The following is a 12,361-nucleotide window of genomic DNA, read 5'->3' on the forward strand; positions in this document are numbered from 1 at the left end:
AACCCACACATACAGGCACGCACGTGCACGCACGTGCACACAGTAGAAGAAAACAACAACTGCACATACTAGTACACATCCCCAGACATGAGTTTCTGAGAAGCTTGCAAATACAATTTGTCACTGCAGGCAGATCACACCAGCAAAAAAAACATTTGAAGAGTCAAGGTTAGCAGTATTTCAAGGAATTTGGCAAGGGAAATTGTTAATCTAATTACCTTAGTGACAGGAGATGTGCCACTTGTCTGTGTTTTTGGGGATTCAGCAGGAGTCTTCTTCTGCAATGTAAACAGATTTTGAAAAATTAAAACTTTAGTAATATAGCGGAAGATAGTTAAATAAATACAGATCTTAGATTCATATTTTAAAGCCATTCTGCTTTGATATCACTATTTAGCACGACTTGAAGACAATGTGGCATAGAGGTTTGAGGACTGGACTACGACTCTTAAGGCCAGGGTTCAAATCCCTTTTTAGCCATGTCAACCCACTGGATATCCTTGGGCAAGTCACATATTCTTAGCCTCAGAAAAAGACAAGGCAAAGGCAAAATCCCTTTGAACAAATCTTGCCGAAAAAAGCCCTATGATAGGTCCCCTTTCAGGTCCCTATAAGTCAGAAGCGACTTGAAGGCTAACAGCAGTAATTATCGTTATTTATTCATTAAAATCCCAGCTTTTTACAACATTAGGACACAAAAAGGTAAAAATGTATGTGCACTTGCATTACAGGTTACAATAAGTTATGATAAGGGACAAAACAAAGTGGGTTTGAAGTGATCGATATGCCAGTCAGTGGATTAAAATCCCAAGTATATTCACAAGTAGGGCCCACTGAGTCCAATATAAATATAACTGTGTGAAGGACTCCATGTCAGCGTATAAAATTAATCTACTCATAATTTTCCATATACATGTTGTCCAACATTTTCCATACAAAAAGCTCAAATATACAGCTAGATATGCTAAGTATCAGAAACTAGAGCTGAAGTGATTTATCCAATGCAATTTTCTGAATCAGCATCCCAAATAACCAAATCAAATCTAAAGTTGAACAAAAACTGATATGTAACCCTTTTGGTACTAATGTTGGAGAGTGGTCTCTGGTCAAATGGTCCCTAGTCAAAAAAGGGTTGAGAACCACTGGCTTACAGTATTATTGCGGGAGAGGATCAGAAACAGAAGTTAAGCACCTGAAATATAAGAAAAGGAAGTTGAACACATTGAACTAAAGTGATTTTCATAACTAAGCAAATTCCTAATCTACTGTGGTTTCAATCATTTGCAAAGTGGCCAATAGGTCTAGTAATCTCTGACTTTTACTAAATTCTTATTTTATGACTCAGAGAACAGTCTCTATGCATACTGTAAATTTTGCCCCACCCAACCACTTAAAAGTGGAAGCAAGCATCAAGGAAACTAACATGAGCCAACCCAAGCTGCTTCTACACACCCATATAATCCAGATTAGAATGTGGATTTAAAATCTAATTTCTCCCAAGGTGTTTGTTTACCTTCCTGAGAGCGCCATATCTAGTTGCTTCATCCGAATTTTCCAGTGGTGGTACTGTTTACATGAGCGCTGTCCATGTTGCTGCCAATTTTTTGATTTGGAGCATTCGTACAGTCATCAGCTGCAGCGCATTTTATCTCCGAATTTGGACTTTCTTTTGACCTTTTAAAACACATTTTCAGTGTGGATGCACATTGCATCACTCATTAGAGGTGTGTGTTTTCTATCCACCGTCCCTCCCTTATAATCTACATAATTCTGGATTTTACATGTATAGATAGGGCCCCAGACAACAATCAAAACTTCATTACAGTGACACGAGGAATAACAGTTTTGCACCATATTTGGAATCTAAGCATCTTCAAAAAAATTGCACCAAAGAGGTGAAGGTACAGCAATGTGGCAGAATGGGTAGCCACAATGCAATTTGCTTTCTCACAAAGCAAAACAAAACCAGTCACAAACTGGTGTTGGTATAAGGAGGAGGAAAGTGAGGCAACAAAACAATCAGTAGATACCTGTATCACGAAGTACTGGAAAGAGCAAACACAACAGAAATGATTGTGTAGGGAAGCATTGTGTAGGGAAGCCAATTCTCCCACTTTCCTGTTGGTTTAAAATTCTTACACTCTTGGCTAATCCAAGACAGCAGAAAGACAAAAGGAGGTTGTTTGCATTCACCCCTCTGAGTGATTTGTTCAGCTTTGTATACGTGATGAATGTCAGAGACATCAAGGAAGCCTGCCTTTATCTCATTCCTTCATGTCATCTGGATACTCTCCAGAAAATCTAGAGATTACAAGGATTATGCCTTACCAATGCTTTTGCCTGTCCTTCATGTTGCCTGGAATGACCCATATTCTGTTATAGATCAGCTGAACATGCTTTGTCACTTATTGCTACTTTTATTTGAACCTGGAGGCCCAGGATCAGCAGTGACTAAGAGTAGGGATGATTTTCACAATTACAGCTAGTGTACAACTGCACTCGTTCCTGGAGAAGTCGGATCTGCTCACAGTTGTACATGCCTTAGTGGCATCCCACTTGGACTACTGTCATGCGTTCTACATGGGGCTGCCTTTGAAAAGAGCAGCAGCCAGACTATGATTATAGTATGACACAAATATAATGTGCACCCTAATTTTGCCAAAAAAGGTGAACATTAGATTGAAGTAAATAGGGGTATAAGTAACTATTGAGTCTGCTTTAGTGTATTTGTACTGAATATATATTCACTTCTTCTTAAGACGGTTTCATATTTCTTTTATTGTCTTACATTGATTTGAATATATTGGAACTCTAGAGCTGATTTTTTTTTCTAACAGACTACAGGATTTGAGCTTACTCGCTTTTTGCCGACCCAACTGACCACTTTTAACTACACTGTTTAGGAGAAGAACTAGGAAGTAAATATTATAAAGTGCCTGAGTCCAAAATGAAGAATTTATCTAAATGACTTCCTTACTTTCATATTACAGATTGCAAGTTTTGAGTTTATTTTCCTAGGCCTGAGTGGTTCTTAAAGATGAAGAATTTTTAGCTGATAGCCATCATCTAGAAGGAAACATAATGAGGAGCCTCTTTTAGCCTGATCTACATCAAATACTAGGTGAGAACTCTGTCATCATGGGGCAAATATATTTTGTCCCACATTTAAAACACAGACATTTCAGGGAAGAACTCATACCTCAGCAAATACTCATAGCCATCTCATGCTAGAACCTGAGTCATGCAAAAAGGCTGCTGGTTTCTATGTGAAGTATAATTAGCAGGGAAAACTATCTGTGTGTGATACTTAACAGTCCTTGTTCATTCTGCATTTGTGCAAATTTCAGACAATATTCATTGGGCTGTCACGTTTTCTTACATGCACAGGGCCACTGGATATTGTTATATTCTATGTGCAACTACTGCCCATTTAATCCAAAATTTCCTACTCACACTAGCAGTAACTTCCCACAGCCTTGATGGTCCTTCTCCATCTTCTGCTACTTGGCCTTTTTAACTGACACTGAACTTGAGACTTTTGAAGCTTTACTATGCACTGAATGCTAAATGAATGGTGATTAATAAAACAAGTTTTAAATAGTTTCATTTCTGCACTGAAGTACCTGTAGAAATGGACTTTCTACAGAAGGAATTGATAATGGGCATGTTATTTTGCAACAGTGCCTCTACAAGTACATTTATTAGTTTAATCACCACATCTGATGACCATGTAAGGGAGAAGTTGACAACCTTTGGCATTCTCAATACTATTGGACTGTGACTTCCATCATGCCTCATAATTGGCTATACTTGCAAAGGTTGAAGAGCATAGTGACCCGTCATGCCCATCTTGATTTAAGATCTATGCTTAACAACATGACTAACTACTGAAGAGCAAGGTATTCTTTCCTAGAAGACATTGTCTAAATTTCCCACACTGAACAAAAGTATAAATATCCTAATACATAAAAAAAATAAAGAACACTGTTCTGCTGGCCTTTCCCTGTCATTTCCCATTCATACCACACACAATAAACCCACTCACTCCCAACAACTTTTGCACTGAACTCTACATAAAAGAAAATTCTTCTTGTCTGTTCATGTCCGCCTAAACTTTTATATAGCAATCTATATTTTAATTCCTCCAATAAAATGGTGAAAGTGGTTATTAATCCCCTTCCCATCCTCTTTGAAACTAATGCCGCTCTTCTGTTGATCACAGTAAAACATTTGCATGTTCATCCTAGTCACAAAACTGGTTAGAGCAAGGGTGTATCCACAGCAGCATAAGAGTACTATAGTGATAATATGAATGAGAAAACTCCAACATGAGGCAGTCAGACACACAGTGCAAGGGTTAAAGTAGGATGCTAGCAATTTATTCTAAATTGTGGAAATTAAAATTAGAGGGTTCCACTGAGAAAATGCATACCTGAAACAATTGACCACAACTTGTCTAAAATAATAATCCTAATCATAGCCTTTTTCCAGCAAGAGCCCAGGAAAAGAAACAAACAAATTAGAATAGTTTGCCCTTTACTCCCACTGGAACCACAAAATGTTCACTTTCCAAATGAAGGTGTAAAAGATGGCATGAAGCCAGGAAGATGAGCTCAGAAAGCTGATAAGCAACAATGGCCAAATTATTGAAATAATAAACACATCCTGCGGTCACTAAGAGGTTTACTTGCACATAAAGAAGGAAGCATGAAATGGGGAATGTTCAGAATTAGAGACATAAAAGCAATATTAATACCTGCAATATATGGCCTAAGTTAGGGGTATGCAAAGTATAGCTCCCATCAACAGCCAATAGTGAAGAACTGACAATCTAATAACTTCTGGAGGTCTGTATACTATCCACTCCTGGCCTAAATGCATTCATTACAGGCATGTAGCGGGGGGCTTCACCCCCCCCCCCCAAATTCTCAGGGTGGTCCATGAGAAGGCCTTACTTTTATTATTTAAACTGTTATGTTTATTCATATCATGATCTGATCACCATGCTCAATATATCCCATATGCATGGGGGTATTGGGATAACAATACAAAAGGTTTGCTAGGGTAGACTGTCACGACCCAGGCTGCAGAGCACCAATAACCATACACAGAGGCCAGAATCTATCTAATATCTTTATTAAGGAAATATATAAAGTCAATAAAAATAAGTGTAGAATGTAGTTCAGAAGAAGACCTTTCAGGAAAGGTCAATTATAGTCCAGAAAAACAATGTCCAATATAAAATATTAAGGTCCAAAGTTGTAATCCAATAACCGAAACACTCACTTTGCCAAGCAAAGTGAGGGGAGATAACAAGGTTCTTAGTCCAAGGAACTTGAGGCAAAGGCTAGGAAGTAAACTTGATTCTTGGAACACAAGGCTTGATACAAGGCAGCAAGGAACGAGGAACAGGGACAAAATCCGTGGTAAAATACTTGGCAAGGTCCTGGAAGACAAGGCTGAGTCCTAGGAAGCAAGGCAAGGTCCGTGGAGGTAAACAAGGCTGGAAACGGGAACGAAGGCTTGGAAACAGGAACGAAGGCTTGGAAGCGGGAGTAGCGCTGTCCACACACAACCTACTCCAGTTGCTGACGAATTGACTCCGCAAAATTCCTTCAGGGCAAAGAACCTAAATAGGGTCTCGTTTTCCCACCAAAGAACACTTCTCTGGGGAACCAGAACCGAAAGTCAATCTCTGTGTGCAGATGCATGACTCCCTAAAATTTCTCATGAAAGCAGTCTTAATCAGCTGAATGCCTGGCTGCGATTCTCAGGCTTCTGCGATTAGCCTGCTGAACTCCTTTCTGTTGTTGATAATAGTTACGGCGAGAAAATGGGGGAGATTTTGACTCAGGGCTTGTTTGGCAGCTTTCTGGAAGACAAACCTCCTGCAGGTGCAAGGGCTCCAATTCTGGCTGGGAAAATTCCAATTCTGGCTGAAACGGTGGAAAACCCAAGTTTTCCTCTTCATCTGTCACCACAGCGCTAGGAACGGGACTACATGGCCCATGAGTCATCACATAGACCCTCTCTCACTCAGACTCAGCTCCTCCCCCAATCAAAGTCCCAGCCCTACCCAAATCAAAATCCTGGCTACAGTCCTGATTCATTAGTTTACAAATAGAATAGAACTAAAAAAATGAATAGGTTTTAAGGAAATTAAACTAACCTTTATACCTTCTCTATTGATTCACTGAATATGGTCTACTTTGGGATAGCAATTAGGCTGAAATTCATGTTAGCAACATTACAGGAAAGTCTCCCATTGAAGGATCATCCAGTATTAATAGTATAGAATGAGGAGGAACTAAGAGTAATAAGTGATAAAGACCAAATTCAGACAGTGACAAGTCATGAAATTGTATTTCAGAAGCCAACCTCAATCTTACTCTGGGTGATACGCAGCATACAAATGCAATAAATAAAATAACAAGAGATCGGACTTGGAACACTGATTTCATCTTAAAGTGGGAAACTGAGTTTCTTAAGTACATAGAACTGTCTGTGTAGTCTTCTACTGTACTCTTGTTTTATTTGTGCCAAGGGCACCACCAATAAGATGAATTCTTAATCACACTTGATAGCTTTCTAACACAGACATATGTTTCCCAACATTTAAATGCTTCCAGATAAATTATTAGAAGTAAACAGACTTCTAATAATTTATCTGGAAGCATTTAAATGTTGGGAAACATATGTCTGTGTTAGAAAGCTATCAAGTGTGATTAAGAATTCAAGATTCTTTTAGAACACACAATGTAAGAACAGAGCAGTCTGAATTATTTGTTCATTCCCAGTCACTGCATTGTCAGCTAAAAGGAATTCAGCACAACACCTTTCTTTATGCAGGTAGGTTGAAAAAAGCCCCGTCAATGGAAGGAATGAGATGACAGGATAAAGGAAAATGTATCAGACAAGGCCCTGTTCTTCAGGAAACATGATATTTACTCATCTGTCTAATACAAAGGCAGAAGAGATTGCATTACCAGCAAATTGCCATTCATCCAGGAAGTCTCAAAAGGAACAATAACGACTACAGTGACATGATGGCTGGCGCAGTTGAAATGTCAGAACCCTGCTCTTTTGAACTCAGAGAGTCTAATTTCAGTGTGCCTGGCAGGTATCTGTAAGCAAAGCTTGCTGTGGGGTTGTGCCCCTTTTCCTTGCTGCTCTATTCCTTTCCTGTCCTCTCTTAGGGTTGACAACCACTGTATACCATAGGGTTGACAATTACTGTATACAGGCAGTTCCAGAGTTATAAACATCCAACTTACCAATGATTCATAGTTAAGAACAGGGATGAGGCAAGAGGAAATGAGATAAATCTACCCATAAGAAGGGAAATCCACTCCTGAAAGAGTTAAGGTGTCTCCATTGAAGCTTTCTCACTGATCCTTGTTTCCACAAGCCACATTTTTCCAAATCCAATTATTATCACAGGGACAGAAAGTGAGATGAAATCGTCTGAAGAGTGGCACAAGTATTCATTTTTTTGTAATAATTAAGGCATAATAAAGTTACGTTACAATTGTAACCAGACATAATTTTGTAGTGTAACTATAACTCTTAGTTATATTTACAGTTAGGGACACGTGGCCTCACTAAATACAGAAGGAAAGATATTCCATTGTTCAAATGCCAGCTTGTACTGTGGCTCATACTTTTTTCTGAGCAAACAAAAGTTATTATATTTTGTATTGTAAACCAGTGGACTGTAACATTTAGATTTTTTCCAAAAGTAATTATTTGATAATAGATGGAAAAGTAAATAGCTACTTCTAAAAATTATGACAGTAACTAATGATTTGGAAAGAAGGGATTGACACTATAACTGGGTCTAATTACAGGCTAGGAACCCCTCATCCAGAAATCCAAAATACTTCAAAATTCAAAATTGTCCACTTGAGCAGCTATGAGTGACACCTTTGTTTTTTCAATAGTTTGATGCAGACACACTTTGTTTTGTGCACAAAATTATCAGAAACGTTGTATATAAAATTGCTTGCAGGATTTGTGATTAAGATGTATATGAAACAAAAATGAATTTTGTGTTTAGACTTGGGTCCTAACTCCAAGATCATGTATGTATATGTAAATACAGGTCAGTAAATGCAAAAATTTCTGATCCCAAACATTTTGGATAACTTATACTTTGTAAAATCATTTTTCTAAACTCTGTTAGGAATGGGGTTGATAAAAGATATGCTACGGCTAATCTCTAGACTTCTCACATGTGTTGAATGACACCAGATGTCTGACAAAGCAAATATTATTGCAGACCTCTCTACATGCAAACAAAACCATTTTGCTTACCTTAACTATAGTATAATCATATGCAAGTTTATTCAGATATAACTTACATTTAGTTCAACGGGACTTGCTTACTAATAAATGTGTCTGGCATTACAGCCAATTAAGCATCTTTAATCAGAATAAGGCGCCCCATGTTTCATGCACAGCATTAAAGTTACTGCTGATAGTAACAATAGTACAACACCCAGAATCTTCTGATATAGTCAATACCCACAGTGTAAGGGCGAGTTGGGGAATTGTAGTCCAAAAAATGAGTCATTGTGTGTTAATGGCTTGAGACGTGGACTAGGACACTGAGAAACCAAGTGTCACGTCTCTGCTTGACCATAGAAATCTACTAGGTGACCTTGGGCAAGTCATACTCTCTCACCCAAAGAGAAATAGAAGGACAACCCCCCTTTGAACAACAACAATCACAAAACCCCTATTATAGGTTTGTGTTTGTGAATCTCCATAAGTCAGAAATCATTTGAAGGCACAAAACAACAGCAGTCCAAAAATACTTTTCCTAGCTGTAATTTAATGCTGATTGCAGCTTTAGTGTTTACTCTTGAGAATCAATTATGGTAACATACACATTTTAACGGCATTACCCTTTTTGAATTTTTATTATGTCATTATAATTTTTGAATATAAAACCTTGTGTAGTTGAGAATAGCATACCTCTCTGTGTCACTTCTTTGATTCTGTGAGTCTTCTCTGGTCAGTTATGACTCAGATAACAGAGTTCCCCTATCCCCAAATATTCTTGATTTTTAAATCTGTTCCTGGGTTTATTTGGGGTGCTGATACAGAAAACTGCCTTGGGTATACAGCATCCGCTCTTAGATATGGTTATCATGATTTTCAATGAGTGAGTCCATTTGATTAAAATGTATTATTTTGAAAATAAAATTTCATTTACCTCTGTTGTTTCTGACGCTTTTTTATCTCCAGATGCTCCAGATGCACTTTTATCAGCATGCTGTAAGAGATTAAAATGCCAAACAGTTAATTAACAAGCTTATGACTAACCAAGATGCTGTAATGAGAATTACAGAGAATTATACATCTAATTATGTATGCTCACTGAAGTTTGGGAGTCATATTTTTGGAGCAGCACTCCCTGGCTAAACTGGGAAAAATATCACTGCCAATTTTCAATCCAATGGCAGCCCTGAGAGTTTTCATTTTAGTCATGATGTAAAACCAGAGAAATGCTGTTTTTGTTGTAGAGTAGACTGGAAGGAATCTCACAGATCAGACAATTATTCTTCACAGACACATTCTGGGTTAAATCCAATCGTTACAAGTAATCCCATTGAATTCACAGGATTCGTGTGTGACGACTTTAAAAATCCTCTTTATTCAGATCAAGAAAGTTTACTGTGTTACCTCCGGCAAGCTTTCCACTCGGAGGCTCCCTCCATCTTTGGGGCAGAAAGCACAACTTGCTTTCAATATGTTGCAACACTTTAATTCTCCTCCCTTTCCCCTCCATCCATCAATCCCCATACAAACACAAAAGCAAACACAAACTATTTATTTATAAAATAGGAAACTTATAATTCATAACACAGAAAGCAGGTACCACAACAAAAACTCCCCCTGCCAATCCAAAATCATTATTGGGAGAAATTAGGCCCTCTTCCCACATCCACCGATTTTTAAATTTTATTTTACAAACTGTTTCCTTAATACTATTGGGAAAATTAGACACCACCAATAATAGAACCTAATCTTTCTATATAATGCTGTGCTGAATTCCATTGATACTGTAATGTCAAACAGGCCTGTCATTAACAGCAAGATCTGAAGAAGACCACCTGCTCTAAATGCTCTTATTTTCAAAATGCATAGATTTGTCTAGCTTGGGTTTGTCATCATGCAAACAACCAATAATAATGATAATAATAATTTATTTATACCCCACTACCATTTCCCAGGGGGACTCGGGATGGCTTACAAAATAGCACACAAAGATGCCATACATAAAATACATAATACATAAAATAAAATACAACAACATGAAAACAATAATAATTACATAAACCAGGTATATAAATTGGATAAAACAACCTCTATTAAAATAGAATCAGTTAAAAAAAATCCATATAATAAATATAGCAGCCTAGATGCACAGAATGTAGATATAAAGTGCTAAGTGACTGGCAATCAGTTTTGGTTACCATCTAAATGTTATCAAATACCTGTTGGAAAAACCAAGTTTTTAATTCTTTCCTAAAGCATTGTAGTGTAGGGGCTTGTCTAGGTTCCCTGGGGAGGGTGTTCCAGAGATGGGGGGCCACCAACGAGAAGGCTCTCTCCCTCGTCGCCACCAACCATGCTTGTAATGGTGGTGGAAGTGAGAGGAGAGCCTACTCAGCAGATCTTAGAGCCCATGCTCATATAGGGGAGATGTGGTCACGAAGATAGGCTGGACCCAAACCATGTAGGGCTTTATAGGTGATAATAGTTTTAATCGCACAGATGTTTTAAATTATATAATGTGTTTTAATAGTGTTTTATTAATTGATTTGTATGTATTGTTTTGTTTTTAATGACTGTATTTTGGACATTGAATTTTGCTGATCTTTGTAAGCCGCCCTGAGTCCCCTCGGGTGAGAGGGGAGGGATAAAAATGCTGTAAAATAAATAAATAAATAAATAACCTGCACTTTGAATTGGGACCGGAAACTTATCGGCAGCCAGTGAAGCTGCTTCAATAGGGGCATGGTATACTCCCTATAATTAGCTCCAGTTAGTAACCTGACTGCCAATCTTTGTACCAATTGCAATTTCCGAGCCATCTTCAAATATACATACAATCAATATGTACAATCTAGTCTCATTTTCAGAACGTGCCAATGTGAGGAAAGAGAAAGGAAGAGATAGAGCTGACAGCGACATGACAGCAACATGAATTTCCAATACAGTATTCTATTTTATGCAGACATATAGATCAAGGCTACTAATCATAACTGGAACATTTAATTCACATTGGATTGGGAAAGGTTTTTTAAAATTAAGCATTATCATATGGATTAGTTCAGGTTCAGGTGGCTGAAAAATCACAAGATATACATAATTATTTACTATATGTACTCTTCCCCCCTTGAGTCAGCTACAATTGAATTAACCTTAGTTTATCAATTACGTACATTCAAGCTAGGGAACAATGGTTACCTTCTTTGGAACATCCCAGGATCTGGAATTTTGGTTTCAACTTAGTAAGTTTCAGATCTGAGTTTGTTCTCAGCAAAACAACAAAGTTTCACTAATTTGGGCATAACAGGAAATGATGGCCAAATTTTCACATCATAGTACACTGAGAAAGGAGGGGGCCACATGAGCACAAAAACCTAAAACTAATACACAACTTGGCTTGAGGACCAAACCAAGTCAATACATCTACTCATGTGAGTGTGCTCTGTACTTATTCCATTTCCTGAACTAAACAAAACACTTCTGTAATAAAAAAAAAACTGGCTCTCTGCTTCTGGATTGATTCTTTTAAAGCCATACATGACTTAGATCTTATAGAACCCCTCTATAATGGGCAACTATCAGTCAGTGTTCAACCTTCAATTTCTGAGCAAGCGTAGGCCTCCCAACTCCAGGGATTTCTGGATGAAACAGATTAGGTAAAGGTAAAGGTTTTCCCCTGACGTTAAGCCTAGTCATGTCCGACTCTGGGGATTGGTGCTCATCTCCATTTCTAAGCCGAAGAGCCGGTGTTGTCCATAGACACCTCCAAGGTCATGTGGCCAGCATGACTGCATAGAGCGCCGTTACCTTCCCACAGAAGTGGTACCTATTGATCGACTCACATTTGCATGTTTTAGAACTGCTAGGTTGGCAGAAGCTGGTGCTAATAGCGGGAGCTCACTCCGCTCCCCAGATTCAACCCGCCAATCTTTTGGTCAGCAAGTTCAGCAGCTCAGTGATTTAATCCCCTGCACCACTGGGGGCTCCCCATAAAACAGATTATCTAGATTCATTTCAGTCTGGTTTCAAGCTTCACTATGGAACAGAGACAGCTTTGGTCACCTTGGTGGATGACCTCCGC

The 12,361-nt window shown here is 38.3% G+C and overlaps 1 protein-coding gene across 4 annotated transcripts in view; it reads right to left on the reverse strand.

Moving 5' to 3' along the window:
* The window catches only part of cast (calpastatin), an 89,469-nt gene that overhangs the window by 64,624 nt on the left and 12,484 nt on the right, over nt 1-12,361 (reverse strand). For all 4 annotated transcript variants that reach the window (XM_062972244.1, XM_062972241.1, XM_062972243.1 and 1 more), the window contains exons 2-3: nt 9,218-9,277; nt 219-278 (exon numbers count right to left, since the gene is read on the reverse strand). In XM_062972244.1, the coding sequence (XP_062828314.1) occupies nt 219-278; nt 9,218-9,277 (120 nt within the window). The remainder of the gene's footprint in view (nt 1-218; nt 279-9,217; nt 9,278-12,361) is intronic.

The sequence above is a fragment of the Anolis carolinensis genome, chromosome 2, assembly GCF_035594765.1.
Source record: "Anolis carolinensis isolate JA03-04 chromosome 2, rAnoCar3.1.pri, whole genome shotgun sequence".
Taxonomy (NCBI): domain Eukaryota; kingdom Metazoa; phylum Chordata; class Lepidosauria; order Squamata; family Dactyloidae; genus Anolis; species Anolis carolinensis.